Source organism: Penicillium daleae (assembly GCF_028827525.1).
Source record: "Penicillium daleae strain IBT 16125 chromosome Unknown utg000006l_segment0_segment0, whole genome shotgun sequence".
NCBI classification, from domain to species: Eukaryota; Fungi; Ascomycota; class Eurotiomycetes; order Eurotiales; family Aspergillaceae; genus Penicillium; species Penicillium daleae.
Genome location: NW_026623154.1, coordinates 2,692,656 through 2,709,663, shown reverse-complemented (window position 1 = coordinate 2,709,663; position 17,008 = coordinate 2,692,656). Strand labels below are relative to the sequence as shown.

Here is a 17,008-nt window from a genome sequence, read left to right as displayed (position 1 = left end):
CCGTCAAAACGTCCAGAGAATTCAATAATTCCCTCGTCGAAACAAGCATTTACGCGGGATTGAGCTTGATTTCGTATACCCTTTTTGGGGGTGTTACGTACAATGAGCTACCTTATAACTAACTAACTTAGTTAGAGGCTATTTTATGAGTAATGTACTGGATCTACATGTTTAGAAATGCATATTTTCTTCTACTTCCAAAAGGTGCATCTTTTATTTGTTCAAATGTGTATCCGGGTTCGATCAATCAGCTGTAAAGTCACCTCGGACAACAAGTACCTAATTCGGGGTGACCCGGTAGCTCAACCTTACGCATACAGTCCAAGATCTAGGATCTGGCTTCTGGGTCAAGCTTAAGCCTACTTTCTCAAACATCGTCTCCAATAATAAGGGTCATTGTCCGTAGGTCCCATAAAGCCTCAGGGGCGGCGGGGCTGAAAGGACTTGATATGTAATACGGTGCAGTGCGCGAGGTAGCCACCTACAGAGATCACTCACTACTGGAGGGTAAGACGGTCAAGAGGAAAGGGATCAAATCTCACGACTTGGTAGGGCTCGTCTCTTCGGCTCGCTCACCTGAAAAATGATCACTAGCGAACTAACTATACGCCTAGTCCACAGAGTGTCCACAGTCCCCTACAAATCGAATGGCACCACGACGGGGCGCCCCATCATTTTGCAGGGCCCAATAGCCTGGTTCCCGCCACCCGGAGTTCCAATCATTCCCCCCGTAAATCCCTCCACTCCAGCGATCCCAGACAAGAATAATTATTATTCATACGACCTGCTCGTCGAACGTTATGTGTGCTTACAATCATAGTACGGACGTAACAACCTAACTTAACTAACTAGAAGATGGCTACTGACTAATACAGGCGCTAAACTCCGGATAAACGATTAACTACCAACTCCAAACTCCGAAAAGAGTAGTTGTAAGCAAGAGAAACAGAACGAGAATGTCCCACCTCACGTGCCGGGGTGGAGCCGCTTTTTGAGTTGAGGAGGGGACGTGGGATTATGTCACCGTCAGCGATGCTTAATCTTTCCCACTCCTCCTGCCCACATCCGGTCGCTTCTAGCGCCTCTTTGGGATCACTCCTCCTGCTTCTTTTCGTCCCGACCGCGATCTCAAAGTTTCCTTGACTCTCTCCTCTCTCTTTCACAATATGCGTTCTGCCTCTCACCCTTGGATGGTGAGTCAGCCCCACGGTCGCCTGTAAACACGGTGTGTGCCCCACAACCTGAGCACCCTGTCTCGGAAGTTCTGCTCGGTCGCAAAAACCCCGGATTTTTGATCGCCATCATCGAATATCCTGGACTCCCGCCAACCAGAGCATTATTATCATTATTATTATCACTTGGGCTGGAATCGTCGACCTACAGAGATAGTCATATGTGCCAAGTGGGGGATCAGCCAACTATGCTTCATCCGATCTAGACTTATTCTGTCTGTCATTCGACTTCGATTCCGCGCCACACAGTCGCACAGGTTGGTAATCCTGGACACCAACTTTTAAGCCGGCCCCTGGCATTCGCAACCTCGAAACGTGACCGACACACCCTTCAAAATAAAAATGGAGGGAGTTCAGACTGTGGATGTGAGCTGGCTTCATCATTCACAGAGAGGCAAGTCGCAAGTCCCGCTCGCTGCTGGCCGCCCGCGGGTACATCCTCGGAGGCGGAATCCGGCAACTCTGGTCGGAGGTTGGGCAGCAACTGACGTGCCTTCTTCAGATCATCTCTCGCGAACCAAGTCAGTTCCGTCGACGATCAGCGACAAGTCCTCCACCGAGAAAGGGCCGACAACTACAACCTCCACCTCACACCGAAGATCTCGTTCGAATAGTAGTCCAGCTGTCCCGCCTGCCTCGGATAAACCGCAACCTGGGCACGACCCTCAAAATAATGCTGGCAAGGTAGAAGAGACAGGACAGGCAAGTGAGAACACGACAGAGCCGCCGAAGCAATTGCCGTCCACACCGTCCCCGACAGTACAGAAGAGTAGCCCAAAGCCCATCGGCGGGCGGCGAAATTCATGGATATCTAGTCTGAGCTCTAAATTCTCCTCGGGGTCGACCCCTCCGTCGCAGTCCAGTCTAAAGGGAAGCACTGCGAGCCCCAAGGCAACCCCTCCGCTTGATGCTCACAACCCCTTTGGCGCGGCCTATTCACCAAAGGACCGGGAAGATGAGAAGAAGGACGACCAAAGTCTATCTAGCTCTACATCGCCCAAAGGTCCCTCTTTCATCCATAATGCGTTGCGCAAGTTCTCATCCAACTCCGGAGGTCTCCCCAAGCTACCGGCTAATGGCGTTATTTGCCCGCGACGGGTGATGAACCTCGATGAGGGTCGAGACCGTTGCAAGATATCAGAGCTGAACCCAGCCAAGCTGAATCGCGTGGCATTCTGTGTCGACGTGGAGATTGCAGGCATCTCTCATCGAGATTCCGATGAGGATGCACCTCCAACGAACCAATTGCGACAGTCTCTGCCCGAGTCCAATCGCCAAAAGTCGAAAAAAGCCGATGCTAAAGAAATGGGCAAAGAGGACGCCGGAGCATCGAAGAAACCTCAACCCGTCGTGACTGAAAAGGAAGCACCTCTCCCGCCGATTCCGAAAGAGACTGCTTCCCCAGACACTCAATCTACAACTCCTGCAACTGAGGTGACTACCCCGAAAGCTTCCGCCGATGGAAAGCCCAACGGAGAAGCGAAAGATCCGACTCGGAAGCAGGAGAAAAAGAAACGATCGGAAGAAGAAAGAAGGGAACGCAAGGAGCGTAAGCGCAGGCAAGCCGTGGCAAACGGTTCAATCCCATTACAGCTCGATGCGGAGCATGACGAGGATGAGAGTCGTGCACCAGCAGCTGGAGTTTCTCGTCCAAAGACTCATAGTCACCCCACCACAGATCCTGTGCGTATATATCGCCGGTGCTGCCAGCTTCGTGAAACGCCAGTCCTTAAGAGGATTGTCGATGAAATTTCGTCCCCTTCCTCAACGCTGGCCGAGTCTCCCGGCACTGTCGCAGCTTTGGATTTGAGTAACTTTCCGATGACTGGACAAGATATCGCAACATTCAGCGATTGGCTCGCAATTGTGCCCGTGCGCAAGCTCATTCTCGAGAATTGCGCCCTCAACGATGATTCTGTGCGAGCCATTCTTTCCGGGCTTCTCTCTACCAAGACGGTAGAGCAGATGCGACACCGACGGAGACGGGCCCGGAAACCAGACTCTCTCGTCGTCAAGGACGGGCGATGGGGCGTCGTGGAAAAGCTCTCGCTTAAGAATAACCCGAAGATTGGGCATGAAGGATGGCGTCACATCAGCTTGTTCATCCACCTGTCCAAATCTCTCAAGGCCATTGACTTGTCTGGTATTCCTTTCCCCAAACCCCGATCATCCTCTGATAGCTCTACCGGCTCCACAGGGCAGCCTCAGACGCACCCTGTTGATGTTTGCACTATCTTCGCGGATGCTTTGGGAGAACGCTTTGGTGGCGAGCATCTTGAAGAATTGTTGCTTAGTGAGTGCATGCCGTCAATGGATCAAGTGAAGAAGATCTGTATTGCCGCCACCAGAATGAAGTTGCGAAGACTGGGCCTGGCGAATAACGGTATCACTCGGGAGGGCCTGGAACATGTGATTGAGTACCTCAAAGATGGCTATTGCGAAGGGTTGGACTTGGGTGGAAATCTTATCAAGGACGATCTCGATCTCATCGTGGATGCAATCGAGCCTGAGCTGCCTCTTTTCGCACTCAGTCTTGCCGATTGTTCCTTGACGCCGTCTGTGATCTGCCCGTTGCTCCAAGCTCTTACCCGACTTCATAATCTTCGCTTCATGGACGTTTCTCATAATCCTGCGTTGTTCTCTTCGCAACCCAGTTCTCTCGGAGCATTCCGACGATTCCTGCCCAAGATGCCTTCGCTCAAGCGCATCCACCTGGCGAATGTTGACCTTTCGCCCGATCATGTAATTGGTCTGGCCGAAGTTCTCCCTGAGTGTCCCAGCCTCTGCCATTTGAATATTCTGGAGAACCCCCAGATCGCTGCAGTAGCTTCTAGCACGGATGCTGCTGCTCAGGAAGAGGCATGTGCAGTCTACGCTTCTATGATGGCAGCTGTTCGCGTTTCGAGAACGATCATCGCGGTGGACATTGAAATTCCTACCGCCGAGAACAATGAAGTCGTCAAGGCTTTGGCATCCCAGATTGTCGCATACTCCCTTCGAAATCTCGAGGGCGGTGCAATTGCCGAAGAACTTTCTGAATCGATTATCACCTCCCCGACCAGGGATGTCCCTGTGCCCGAGATCTTACAACACATCGTCGGCCATGCAAACGGTCCTGAAGAGCCTTGTGACGAAGATGATGATACAGCTCCTGATGAGGACTATGTCATTGGTGGTACAGGCGTCGTGAAGGCACTGGGTGTCTGTCTCGGCAACTTGAACCAAGATGGCAGTGACGCCCTCGGAGATCAATCAGCTCCTCCCAGTGGTACATCAACCCCCCGACGCCGTAAGTCTCGTGGCGTTGTTGGGAAGCGGCCTCGTGACATGTCGAAGAACCTATTGGAATCGGCACGGAATATTCGAGCTCGGATTCAGACAGCTCTCATTCGCGAGGACCGAGCAGGTAACGACGCGAACTATAGTGAGTACATGGCAACAACCCGTGTTCGACTATATGCTAACTCTTTCTACTTACAGGGCGTCTGCAATTCTTGGACTTTACTCTTCAACGAATGATCCAACGCTTCGAAGACGAGTACCCCGAGACTCGTATTGTGCCTCAACCTGCTCCTGTATCAGCCGCTCCCGACAACACCTCACAGCACTCCGGTGAGGATGCAACTGGACAAAGCGCCGCCGGAAACTTGAACGGTATTGCTATTGACAACGAGAACGCGATCGACGATGAAGAAACCGATCAATACGCTATTCACCTCTCACGCACCAACTCCATAACCTCCTTGCATGCTCGCGCCATGACCTCGGAAGAAGGCCACCTTCACCGACTAGGCCAAAATCTCCGCCGTGACTTCCTCAACCCACCCCTAAGCCAAGGTGACCCCGATGATGATGCTGCGGCGCATCTCGTGGCTTTGCGGGAGAGACTGGAGCGCATGCACGAACAGCAGCCCCAGTCACCCTTCGACAGCGCCGAAGCCGAACAGGCCTTCGAGAAGCTCGGTTCGACCGTCGACGAGCTCTGGGCCGCTCAAAGGCAGGATGCAGAGGCCTTTGAAAAATTCAAGCAGTCCCAGATCGCGGCACAGATCAACAGCGGCCTGCGTGTTGCTGCGTCCATGCCGGATGCTAGCAGCGAGGAGTCATCCAAGAAGAGTTCCAGTGACGACGCCCAGCAGAGTTCTGAGAGCAAGTCTCTCTCACCTCCTTAATATCACCTCTCGAACATCCCCTCCCATATCGATACGCATAATTTGTGGTATAATTTGTGGTCGTGTATATGTCCTCTACTCTCCCTTACTGTTTGAAAGCGTTGCTGTTGCACATATTGCCCTTGTATGTTCAAATATCATCGATCTATTTTATCACCAGCATTACCATTACCATCACCATTGTTTTTATCATATTCGCTGCTACCAATTTGCTTTTCACAGTCATTATATGGGTCTTGTACATATGTGACCTTACTTGGTTGCTTCGGCAACGCTCGCCAGATACTATGTATGGCTCAGTACCCATCTCACTGTCATTTTCACAAATAATCTTGTTTTTCATCCCAGGATGTGAAGGTTTGCGGATTATGTCAAAGTCCAGTCCAGAGAAAAAGCATTATGCTAATGTGAGGGCTAAGCAGATACTTATCCTGAAATACATATTGTTTACCGTCTCCATTTCATGTCGTGCAGCTAAGGACTGTTGAATTCGAGATAGTACAGCACTCCAAATATCTGGAATTGAACCAGTCTGATTGGCGTAAAGGATTTAATGCTGTTAGAGGCATAGTGACTTAGAGTGAATGGTCATTCAATGATTTGAATTCCAAACATCCTCTTGGGATACTTTAGCTATTTATTTTATAACAAGCCAACTCCAATTATGGCAGTTAGAGCCAGAGAAAGCAGGAGCAAAGCAAAGAACGATCATCACGGCACCCAGAGTCCAACCCGCCAGCGGGAACTATGCAACAGAAACAAAGTAAAAATACAGGTCATGACGGCGTCCATCATCCAATTGATGCTAAGTACCCGGCACTGCAGCTTCAAATCATTCGGGACTAGAAACGTCCTTCAGAATCTCCCAGCCATATTCCTGCTCTGGCTTCTCGGGCTCCATTCCCAAAGCGTTGCGGTATGCCCGGACTTCGTTTTGTAGACCAGAGATGATGCGGATGGGTAGCTCCTCTTCGTCTGACCTGAGTTGATGTGCATTGCGAATCATTTGCGCGCATTTCATTGTTTGCGTGTGCCAGTAATCCCGGTCAAGACGGCTCTCCAGATGTGCGTCTCGCTCGGCTTGTAGGAGGTTGTTGTAATGGGATTTTTGGTATAGGAAATGCATGTTGTTGTTTTGGCAATAATTGCGGATTTGCTCTACCATGGTGCCCACGCTGGCTTCGTAGTCACTGATCAGTTTGGTGTTCTCGACTTGTTCACGCCTTAGATCTTCGACTAGCCGTTTTTCCTTGGCGAGGGCACGTTCGAGCTCCGAGATGCGGGCAGCTGTTGGACTAGTGTTTAATGAAAGTTGATTTGTATGAATGGAGTGTGATTCCGATGACATACCGGTGATCTCGCCGTTGACCTGTCGCATAACAGCACTTGCATCCTCCGAATTGCCATGTTTCTATCTCTAGTGTTAGCCCGGTTCTCCTATCACCTAATCATCTTGTCCAGAACATACCATAATATCTTCTGCACTTGAGACAATGCTCTTCGTTACCTCTCGGTTGTTCTTCAGCACGTCACTCAGCTCCAGCACCATCTCATACAGGTGATGTAAATCCATCTGATGACCCGCATTCATAGACATGCTGGCATTCATCGCAGCGCCCATCCCACCCGAACCAGCACCTGCACCGTTGACTTGTGGAGCGGAGTGAGGATATGCAGGAGAGGGTGGTTGCCGTGGCATGCTGCCCATGTTTGGAGTTGGTGAATTCTCCGTGTAATTGGAAAACATGCCCGGTCCTGGATTGTTTCCGCCAGCCATTCCACCAGCACCGCTGTTCATGGACATATCGGCGAGCTCAAAGGCACGATTCAATTCCTCGAGCTGGGGATCGTAAGGATTGATGGGGCGCGAGGAGCCGTTTTCCTCGTCGTACCAGGAGGCGCGATTTTCAACGCCTAGGACCTCCTTTTGAAACTTCTCAAGGTCACGGCGAGTAACGTGGGTGGAACGACGGCGGTGCCCACGTGTATAAGGTGCCTTGGAAGAGGAGGAAGAGTCGGCGCCCTCGATGATGGCGGCGCACGGGTCAAAGAGGGAGGGATGGTCGGCGCCGTGGCCAGTCGCGGGGGTATTGTCGAAGAAGGTCTCGTAGAGCGGCTGATCGGAGTGGTCAGAGTAGACGGGGCGATCACAATGCACGCGGTACTCAGATTCAGATTGATTGATGCCGGAATAGTCAAAGGACGTTAGAGCAAGATCCGATGCGAGTGGTGGCTCATCAACGAGCTGGCGCTGTTCGCGGGAGTTGGCGCCATTCCCAATCTGGTTAGTCATCTTCACCGCACGACCTTCGCTGGATGTCGGCAAAGCCATTACTGGACTCTGTTGTTGTCCACTGCCCCCTTCTAGCCCAACCAGTCGTTTCATCCGGTCAAAAGCATTCATCAGTGCATGAGGTATGGGGAATATACAGAGAAACTTTTCAAGGACGAGTCCAGCATTGTTGCCCTGGCCAACCGAACGGTTCCGCGACCCGCGGGGTGTAGGTGTAATGGATGACGGAGAGGATGGAGACTTGGAGCGTCGACTTGGAAACTTGCAAGGAACCAGCAAAGTTTCTCTTTTCCTGTTCGACTTTCCTGAATCGTACCTGCTGCAATAATAAGCTTACACCTAACCATGGACGGTCCTTGCTGCAATTGCCATTGCCAGTCTTCCAAGGTGAAGTCCAAAGTCCACCTGCCGTCCCTTGCACCGATCTGGCCTGGGTCCAGATGATAATCTATATAGTCCAGGCAGCTGGTTTTCTAGCATACTCTCGGGATCTGCATGTATATGAGAAGTAGCAGCAGATTGAGTTATTGGTTCAAGTGGGCTAGTGGGAACTGCTACGACTGGCTTACAAGTTTCTTACAGTACCGCAGTGCTAGATCTTTCATTCATCCATGTCGTATGGACAAGGGCGAGTTTCAAATTCGGTGTGGATGTTCCATGTAGAATTAAGTGGTCGTTAAAAAGTCATGACTCCGTATCGAGCAAAGCCCCCAGTCTTGGACCGGACCCTGGTAGTAGATATTCCTGACCCTCCTGGGAATTGAGGCGGCCTTGCTGCTGCTGAGAGATTCGCCCTCCAACCCGCGCGGCCAGCATTCGCATCTTTTCCAATTCTTGCACCAGCTCCCCATCTCGGGTGACAAGGTTCGGTTGTATATCCTTCTGGGGATCTTTGAAAGGTCCGAGCAGGCGCTGCAAGTGTCGTAATTGGTCGAGTCGTCGTTGACGATGCAGACGCTGCTCGTCCAACGTGACCAGTCGTTCTCGGAGCTCTTGGTATCTGTACAACAAGGTTTAGGCAGGCGGAACTCTAATCAAGGGAAAGCTCAGGCACATTGTAGGCTGACCTGCTATTTGCCTCCTCGCTTGCACCCTGTGATTCGATGTCTAATGGTAGTTTCGTGATATTCCTTGAGAAAGTAAGCAGGGATTCATGCGGACTAAGGGAAGAGCCTCGAAAAGCGCAAGGAGAGCTCACATATGCCGGGACAAGTCCGCTGTCTTCTCTACACCGTCGGCAAAAGAAGCTCTGTTTTGTGTTTCTTCATTGACCGAAGACCAATAAAGACTGGCAATCTGATGAGCTACATGGTGAATTGCCTGTGAAGAGTAGACGACGCGATGGTGTTGCTTGGCTTCCATGTTGACTATAATGGGTCAGCACTCAATGGAGATTGCAGCAAACCACTGTAAAAAAAGAGGGACACAAGCAGGGCCATCTTGTAAGCATCGAGAGTTGATACCTTTGTGCAATACATCCCCGATCACCTTCTCAGGCAAATCGCCCTCTTCCGTCTCCACTGCATAGTTCTTCCAGTCCTCGGGCGGCTCAAGACTCTCGGATAGAATGCGAACCTGGCTCCTGATGAATGATGATTTCAATTCCGATACGGTTCGAGTTGAGTCCATCACTCCGACGTTGTTGGAGGAAACCGCATTCTTGGTGTTCGTTACTGACAAGCGGTTTGCCTCTCTCGTCCTCGGACGCGTCCACTCGCGCTCTTATCGATAACAAGTCACGTGGTACCCCCCCGGGTGGGAGGTATTGCAAGAGGATTGGAATGAGTCGTCAGTCTGCGCTGGAGACCAATAGGTGAACATCGTGGCTCATTTGTGATGAATAAACATCTTGACATGCCGAATATCTCACCAAGTACAGGATACTATTCTACAGAGTATCTATTGACATAGGCTCGTATCAAGGCTGGTGGTCGCTCCCTCGGTCTCGAACCGCCAGTACCTCGGCAATTCAGGGCCGCTTATTAAAGAGCCTCGACTCCTTCGCATCGATCTGATAATACAAGCACTCGACAATATCACCTTCCAGGCTGCCATATACATTGTGGCTGGTCACGTCTGGTCATTTGCGACTACAACAACCATAGAATGGCAGAGACCAAGCGGCCGGTAGGCCTTCTCTTCGACATTGGGGGAGTTTGCGTAAGATCACATCAATTTGTCTATTACTCGAATCTGAGAGTAGCACTGACCCTCTTGCAGGTTGTTTCTCCATTCCAGGCTATCTTGGACTATGAGATTTCGCAGAACATCCCTCCAGGCTGGGTCAACTTCAGCATTTCGCGGACATCGCCCAACGGGAGCTGGCATAAGCTTGAGCGCGGGCACATCCCAATGGATGCCAAGTTCTTTGCCGGATTCAACGATGACCTCCGGAATCCTGAGCTGTGGAAGGAATTCCATGAGCAGCTAGCGAAAAAGAAGGGCCAGACCCCAGGTCCCGTTCCCCCACTGCCGAAAGTGGATGCAGAGTGGCTCTTCTGGGAGATGATGAGGATATCCCGCACCCCGGACCCATACATGTTCCCGGCACTTCAGAAGCTGAAGGCATCAGGGCAGTATCTTATGGGTGCTCTCTCCAACACCGTGAAGTTCCCCGATGGCCACGCATACAACAACGACGTATCCGGAGTGCGATCGCAGTTTGACTTCTTCATTTCGTCCGCACATACCGGGCTTCGCAAGCCAGACCCGAAGATCTATCAAGTGGCAATTCAGGAAATGAACGCTTTGGCGAAGCAGCGCGGGTTGCCCGAGATTCAGCCGTCAGATATTGTCTTCTTCGATGATATTGGCGAGAACTTGAAGGGAGCTAAGAGAGCTGGCTTGCGTACTGTTAAGGTTACTCTGGGCAGAATCGAAGACGCCGTGAAGGAGCTCGAGAAGATCACTGGTTTACCATTGCTCGAGGGCGACGGTCGAGCCCGACTGTGAGGCACGAGAGTACAGTATGAAATGATATAGAGTACCAGAGATTCCCCGGCCTGGACTTTTCATCTTTTTGTGAACTGCTACCTGTTATGCTATGACTAGTATACTATTAGCTATAGAGCGGAGTAAATCGGAGAGATTTAAATCATCTATGTTAGGGAACTATACTTTACCGTAGTGCCAAAGATATGAGATTGGCAGAGTAATTGGATACTGTATTTTCGTGGTGTTGGCTAGTGGGCACCTTAACATTACAAAGACAATACTGTACTTGTAAGTTTGGCCGCTCGTCGCCCACCCCCAAAGTCTGTCGTCGCCAACCGCACTTTTGGTTGCGGGATGCAGCCCGCTAAGCGAAACTCCCCACAAAGTCACCGCCAAATTTTCTCCCTTCCTTCTCTCTTCCATCCGTCGACCACCAGGCTTCAGCTCCGACAACCGTCAACATGGTGAGTGTGTCTGCTATTGCAGATGATTGAAATTATCAACATTCTGCTCCCACGCCTTCCCTCCGCTCGTTCGGAGCCGGGTCCCTGCAAGATGCTTCGGACGACATTCTGAAGCGCAAATTGCTGACTCGCGATATCTTCTTGTACAGCCTTTCACCAAGAATGTCAAGAACGATGCGTACTTCAGGTAAGCCAATTCAATTAATACAGGCTAAACCATTTCGTGAGATCATTTCTGACTCTTCTTTCACGTTTAGTCGCTACCAGACTAAGTACCGCCGCCGTCGCGAGGGTAAGACCGACTACTACGCTCGCAAGCGCCTGATCACCCAGGCCAAGAACAAGTACAATGCGCCCAAGTACCGCATGGTCGTTCGCTTCACCAACCGCGACATCATCACCCAGATCGTCTACTCTGAGATCTCCGGTGACAAGGTCTTCGCTTCTGCCTACGCCCACGAGCTGAAGCGCTACGGTATCACCCAGGGTCTTACCAACTGGTCCGCTGCCTACGCCACCGGTCTGCTCCTTGCCCGCCGCACCCTCGCCAAGCTGGGTCTGGCTGATCAGTTCACTGGTGTCGAGGAGGCCGACGGTGAGTACACCCTCACTGAGGCCGTCGAGACCGATGACGGCGAGCGCCGCCCCTTCAAGGCCTTCCTTGACGTTGGTCTCGTCCGCACCTCCACCGGTAACCGTGTCTTCGCCGCCATGAAGGGTGCTTCCGACGGTGGTATCTTCATCCCCCACTCCGAGCGCCGCTTCCCCGGTTACGACATCGAGTCCGAGGAGCTTGATGCCGACACCCTCCGCAACTACATCATGGGTGGCCACGTCTCTGAGTACATGGAGACCCTCGCCGATGAGGATGAGGAGCGCTACAAGTCCCAGTTCACCAAGTACATCGAGGAGGAGATCGATGCCGGTGACCTTGAGGAGCTCTACCAGGAGGCCCACAAGTCCATCCGTGAGGACCCCTTCAAGAAGGATGAGGATGAGGGCCCCAAGAAGACCAAGGAGGAGTGGAAGGCCGAGTCCAAGAAGTACAAGGTCGCCAAGCTCACCCACGCCGAGCGCAAGTCTCGCGTCCAGGAGAAGATCCGCCAGCTCGCTGCTTAAGCGCGTCGCTCGGCTGTTTCCTGACTGGGTCCTTCGGTTCGCTGCAAAAGCTTCACAAAAAGTTCCTCTATCAAAAATACAATGAGGGAATTGGCTTCTGCCAGTCGGCGTTTCTTTTTCTTAATGCGATGTAGATGATGGATTCATGGGCTCATACCACTTTTGTTACTGTTAAGGGGTTTCTTTTCAAGGTTTTTTTTCGGAGCAATTAGTTCGGTGTTTCATTCAAGGCAATCTTCCTTTCACAGTTCTAACTGCTCCAAATGCCCATGCAATCTCATCGTTCCCTCAAGCGCTTTTTCGGTGTCCTTGATTTAGAACAAATGTAGACGGGATCGTAGTTTTGTTCCCCCACTTGCCCAAATGGCCGCAGACACAAACACGTGACTTGCCAACAAAGACGGAAGCAATCATGCATCACAATTCTTGACAGCAACCATGGCAGACTCCGACGTACAATGTCTATTTTGAACCATGAGAGTCTATCTCATTCGCCATGGGGAGACTGTCCACAATGTCGCACAAGCTTGGTGAGAAGCCTCCTCGGTATCACCATCATCCTCGTCCACATGCTGACCCATACTCTAGGGCCGGGACGACTGACTCGGCATTGACAAACCATGGGATGCTACAGATAGAGTCTCTCGCTCAATCATTTGCAAGCAAGCCCATAAATTTTGACTCCGTGTTTGCATCTGATCTAAGCCGAGCACGCATCACCGCGGAAGGCATCTGTCGCCTGCAGCCTTCTAAGAAGGATGGCGAGCTCGTGACTCCAATTCTGACTTCAGATCTACGAGAACGGGACTTTGGCTCATGGGAGGCTGTTCGTTGGCAGTCATCATCTGCACAATCTATCGATATGAGTCCCTCGCCCACTCGTTTGGGTAGAACTGCGTCCAAGGAAGTCATTGAGAAAGAAACTACAGTCTCGATGCGCCAACGATCGCTCTCGTTCCTCCATACCCATTTCCTGCCGCTTTTATTCGATGATCCGACTTCCAGACGTAAAGTTGCCATCGTTGCTCATGGCATCATTCTTCGGGTACTCTGGAATTGTCTCGTGGAACTCTTCCACCCCATGAGTATATCACTGATGTCTGGCATCGCCGCCTGGGACGGTGGACCTGCCGCTCTTCTCTCCCCAAGTTGGTCCAACGCAGGCTTCATGGAATTGTCGATCCGAATGAAACAGTCGCCATCGGTATCACCGGCACAGCAACAACTCACCTCTCATGAATTGCGAGTATCACGCAACTCAACTACATTCAACGAAGTACCATTACCTGGCAGTCCTGCTGAAGATGTCCTTTTGCAGGGATGGTCCATGAAGATCCTAGCTGTTGATAACAAGGAGCATCTCGCGGGCCTACGTCGCACGCGTGGTGGCATTGGAAGCGCCTCGCATGATAGCCGACAGAAGAAGATAGACCAGTTCTTCAAATAGTCTTTGACCATGAATATTTTGGCATATATGCTGCTATGTACATTTGGGCATGAGGATCACACCCTTCAATCAGTGTAGAAGACCTCGTCCAGCACCTTCCACCATCCAGGACCTTCGGCACTGCCAATGGCGCCGGGAATAGGGCTCTCCTTTAAAGAGATAAAGCATTAGTATTTAGCAGTCCTGAAAAGAATTGTATAACACCATACCTGCATGCCATCAGTCATAGCCCACCACTCCCGAACCTTGGGGTTCGCCCGCATCTTCTCCATGTCAGCATCGAAATCTGTGCCAACATATTTGAAGGTAGCGAATAGAGTGCGGTCATTGTCGAAGAAAATGGAATCTATTTGACAAGCAAGTCGCTGATCAGCTCATATATCCCCAATTGAATCCGTTGGAATGCCGAGATCATACAATCCTTGATGTTACAGTCCTTGATCTGCTGCAAGACCTCGGGCCAGACATTGGCATGGCACTCCTTGTATGCCACCACGGCAGAGGGCCTGAGGTGAACGATCTGGGCAATACGGCGAACTTGAGACATTTTGTGCGTGGTTTATAGGGGCAAATATTGTCTTGGTCTTTCAATTTTCAGCCTCTGAAGGTGGTTTGAGTGGGGGTCGGGAACAGGTCTGGGGAAGAAGAGAAAGGGTCTCACCAAGTGGATGGAACAACACGTGCAGTGCAAATTGAGTATGAAGAGGGAAAGACCAATCACTGGATTGATTCAATAAGTACAATAAGTAAAGGAAGAGGCCAAGTATCTCCCCGCGCTTGTCGTCTGCGCCCCTCGTTTGTCGCCACAGTGCGAAAGCCCACATTCGGGGTGTGCTAACCCGAGGCCCGTAGCTACTGAGCATCGGGATACCGAGGGCTACTGGATACAACTTTAAGCGTAGAGAATGGCCATGGGACAGTTTGGGATGAAGAATGATGATTGTATTATAAGAAACAGAGAATGTTCGCCAATGAAAAAACTCCTCGCTAAGGAAAAAAAAGTATCTAATAATGCAGTCGTAACAATGCTCACTCCCGCGAACTAATGACGGGGTTCTTGGTAACCGGCCGAATCCAACTCACAGCCAAGTTGGCACCCAAAGAGATCGCGCCCATAATCCACAGGGACTTTCCATAATCAGATCCGTGGTATCTGAAGATGATGGCAAAGATGATACCTCCCAGGTTACCGAAGCCACCGACGATACCGGAGACGATACCGTTGGCATAAGGGTGCACATGAGGCACAACCGCAAAGTTGGCACCGTTGCAAGCCTCTAGGAATAACGCCAAACCGGCTACAAGACCAAACATGGTGCTCTCGCTGGTGGGGTTGGTGAAACCAATCGCCAACTCGAAGCCTCCCATGATGAGACCCAGAGAGGACAGAAGCAGCTTCTTGGACCAGACACTGCCGGTGCAGCGGTAGAGGACATCTCCCAAAAGACCGCCAATAGGACGGAACACCACGTTCAACAGACCAAACATAGCTGCCCACTGACCCGTCTTGGTTTGACCCATGTGGGGGAAATTCTTTGCGTAGTAAGTTCCAAGAATGGAGTTGATAGCGAGCTCGGACCCGAAGGAGCATGAATATGGGATTGCAACGGCCATGGTGGACAGGCTGAACACAACCTTGAGAGCTTCCTTGCGTGTTGGGGCAACCACGGTGTCTTGTTGGAGAGTATCGATTTGGCCCATCGCCGAGGCATCCTTGTCAACAATGCGAGGAGTCATAGCGCCCTTCTTCTCCACATCTTCCAAGCCCATGTTGTAAAGAGATGGTGTAGTAGAAGGTCCACTGGAGGAAAATCCGGAGTTGATGTCGACAATGTTGCCGTGAGAGGAGGATTCAGGCGAGGGGGTTTCCTTAGCCCAGAGATGGCGCTCCGACCACTTACCGGTCGGGGTATCCTCGCACAGGAACAGCATGCCCAAGGCAATGGAGACAATGATAATGAAGGGAACAATGTAGGCGACGCGCCAAGCCTTGTGGGGAGTCATTCCCTGGGCGGAGACGAGGGAGTCGAAGATGGCGGGCATGACGAAGCTAAAGTACAAGTATTGTTAGCGAATGGATTCAGACAGTAACAGTCCTGGGAAGCGTACTAGGTGATACCACCACCGGAATTTCCAAAACCAGCAGCGAGCGAGTTGGCTGTGCCCACGATTTTCTTGTCAAAAAAGCCAGTGCACCAGACCTGGCATGGGACGAATGTGCCGCCCAGAATGCCAACAAAGAACCGCAGAGCAATCAGGCCCTTAGGAGTCGTGACAAGACCAGCCATTGCCGTTGGAATAGATCCACTGAGGAGGAGTCCGACGAAGACCAGGCGAGGGCCAAAGCGATCACACAGCGGGCCGGCAATAAATCGGACGAGAAAGCTAAAAATTCCATCAGACCATGTTCGATATATTAGGAAGAAAACATTGGACTTACGTAGCCAGGAGCGCAACAATGTTTGAGTTGGCCACATCTTGTTGAGTCATATGCAAGTCTTTTTTGATGGTCACCGTCAACTATAGAATTGGGTTAGCGGGCCAATCGCGGTTTGAGATACTCGGAGCAAGAATTGCATAACTTACCAGTGGAGGGAATGCATACCACGACAGGAATGCGACCATGAAACCCATCCAGGCAAAGAAGAAAACGCGACCATATTTGTCGAATGGGTTCAAGACAGGAATCGAGACGGCTTTCCTGTTGGCAGGGTTGATCTCTGGCGAGGCGAAAAGAACCTTGAGAGCAGTGATAGCCATTGCGGGCTCACGAAGCGTTTGAATCCGCTTGAAAATATGGGAGTTGGCGGTATAGTTGCGACGAGAATAGCAAGAAGGCTTCAGAATGAGAGGTCGTTCTAGAATTGGGTCTGGTGTAAAGGCCAATAATGTATTGAGATTGAATTGTTGAAGTGTGTGAAGCTCAAATTTAGCCGGCCAACCCTAACATCTATATAGACAGAGACGTTCGCAATAGACGCCTGATTCTCGTATACCAAGCCTCATCCCATGATGACACATGCAGAGCCACAATCACGGTTATCGCGGTGCCTGGGGGAATGCCATAGCAGAGCACGAACTAAAATCGGGTGGATTATTCGCAACCAAAAAAGCAACAAGACAGATTATGTCCACACGCGCTGATTCGACGAAGATCTTTCTCTATTAGCAGATCATAAGGAGATAAGGAAATCCCCAGACGCGCACAGGCTGACCCAAGACCAGAAAGGGACACTGGTCTGGGCCAGAAACCCGGCAAAGATAAGGAATGCTTCGGAACAGCCTATGAAAGCGCGGCCCGAGTCGCCAAACCCTAAAACAATCAGGCCCGATAAGCCGCCAGGGTT

The 17,008-nt window shown here is 51.1% G+C and overlaps 7 protein-coding genes across 7 annotated transcripts; 4 read left to right on the top strand and 3 right to left on the bottom strand.

The window, feature by feature from the left end:
* Window positions 1-1,574: 1,574 nt before the first annotated feature.
* N7458_006678 (putative cell wall biogenesis protein Mhp1) lies at window positions 1,575-5,404 on the top strand (the record flags this gene model as incomplete). The annotated part of the gene is made up of 2 exons (XM_056910060.1): window positions 1,575-4,656; window positions 4,713-5,404. The coding sequence occupies 2 exons, from the start codon at window positions 1,575-1,577 to the stop codon at window positions 5,402-5,404; spliced, it is 3,774 nt and encodes a 1,257-aa protein (XP_056765764.1).
* Window positions 5,405-6,236: 832 nt separating this feature from the next.
* N7458_006677 (uncharacterized protein) lies at window positions 6,237-7,736 on the bottom strand (the record flags this gene model as incomplete). Its single annotated transcript, XM_056910059.1, has 2 exons — window positions 6,237-6,815; window positions 6,873-7,736. The coding sequence occupies 2 exons, from the start codon at window positions 7,734-7,736 to the stop codon at window positions 6,237-6,239; spliced, it is 1,443 nt and encodes a 480-aa protein (XP_056765763.1).
* Window positions 7,737-9,803: 2,067 nt separating this feature from the next.
* On the top strand, window positions 9,804-10,649 carry N7458_006676 (HAD family hydrolase; the record flags this gene model as incomplete). The annotated part of the gene is made up of 2 exons (XM_056910058.1): window positions 9,804-9,857; window positions 9,918-10,649. The coding sequence occupies 2 exons, from the start codon at window positions 9,804-9,806 to the stop codon at window positions 10,647-10,649; spliced, it is 786 nt and encodes a 261-aa protein (XP_056765762.1).
* Window positions 10,650-11,092: 443 nt separating this feature from the next.
* On the top strand, window positions 11,093-12,214 carry N7458_006675 (60S ribosomal protein uL18; the record flags this gene model as incomplete). The annotated part of the gene is made up of 3 exons (XM_056910057.1): window positions 11,093-11,095; window positions 11,245-11,282; window positions 11,353-12,214. The coding sequence occupies 3 exons, from the start codon at window positions 11,093-11,095 to the stop codon at window positions 12,212-12,214; spliced, it is 903 nt and encodes a 300-aa protein (XP_056765761.1).
* A 514-nt stretch (window positions 12,215-12,728) lies between these two features.
* On the top strand, window positions 12,729-13,661 carry N7458_006674 (histidine phosphatase family protein; the record flags this gene model as incomplete). Its single annotated transcript, XM_056910056.1, has 1 exon — window positions 12,729-13,661. One exon carries the CDS (start codon window positions 12,729-12,731, stop codon window positions 13,659-13,661), a length of 933 nt encoding a protein of 310 aa, XP_056765760.1.
* Window positions 13,662-13,726: 65 nt separating this feature from the next.
* On the bottom strand, window positions 13,727-14,208 carry N7458_006673 (L-rhamnose mutarotase; the record flags this gene model as incomplete). The annotated part of the gene is made up of 3 exons (XM_056910055.1): window positions 13,727-13,810; window positions 13,871-14,007; window positions 14,079-14,208. The coding sequence occupies 3 exons, from the start codon at window positions 14,206-14,208 to the stop codon at window positions 13,727-13,729; spliced, it is 351 nt and encodes a 116-aa protein (XP_056765759.1).
* A 482-nt stretch (window positions 14,209-14,690) lies between these two features.
* On the bottom strand, window positions 14,691-16,421 carry N7458_006672 (MFS transporter; the record flags this gene model as incomplete). Its single annotated transcript, XM_056910054.1, has 4 exons — window positions 14,691-15,711; window positions 15,771-16,046; window positions 16,102-16,181; window positions 16,248-16,421. 4 exons carry the CDS (start codon window positions 16,419-16,421, stop codon window positions 14,691-14,693), a joined length of 1,551 nt encoding a protein of 516 aa, XP_056765758.1.
* Between the last annotated feature and the right edge of the window lie 587 nt (window positions 16,422-17,008).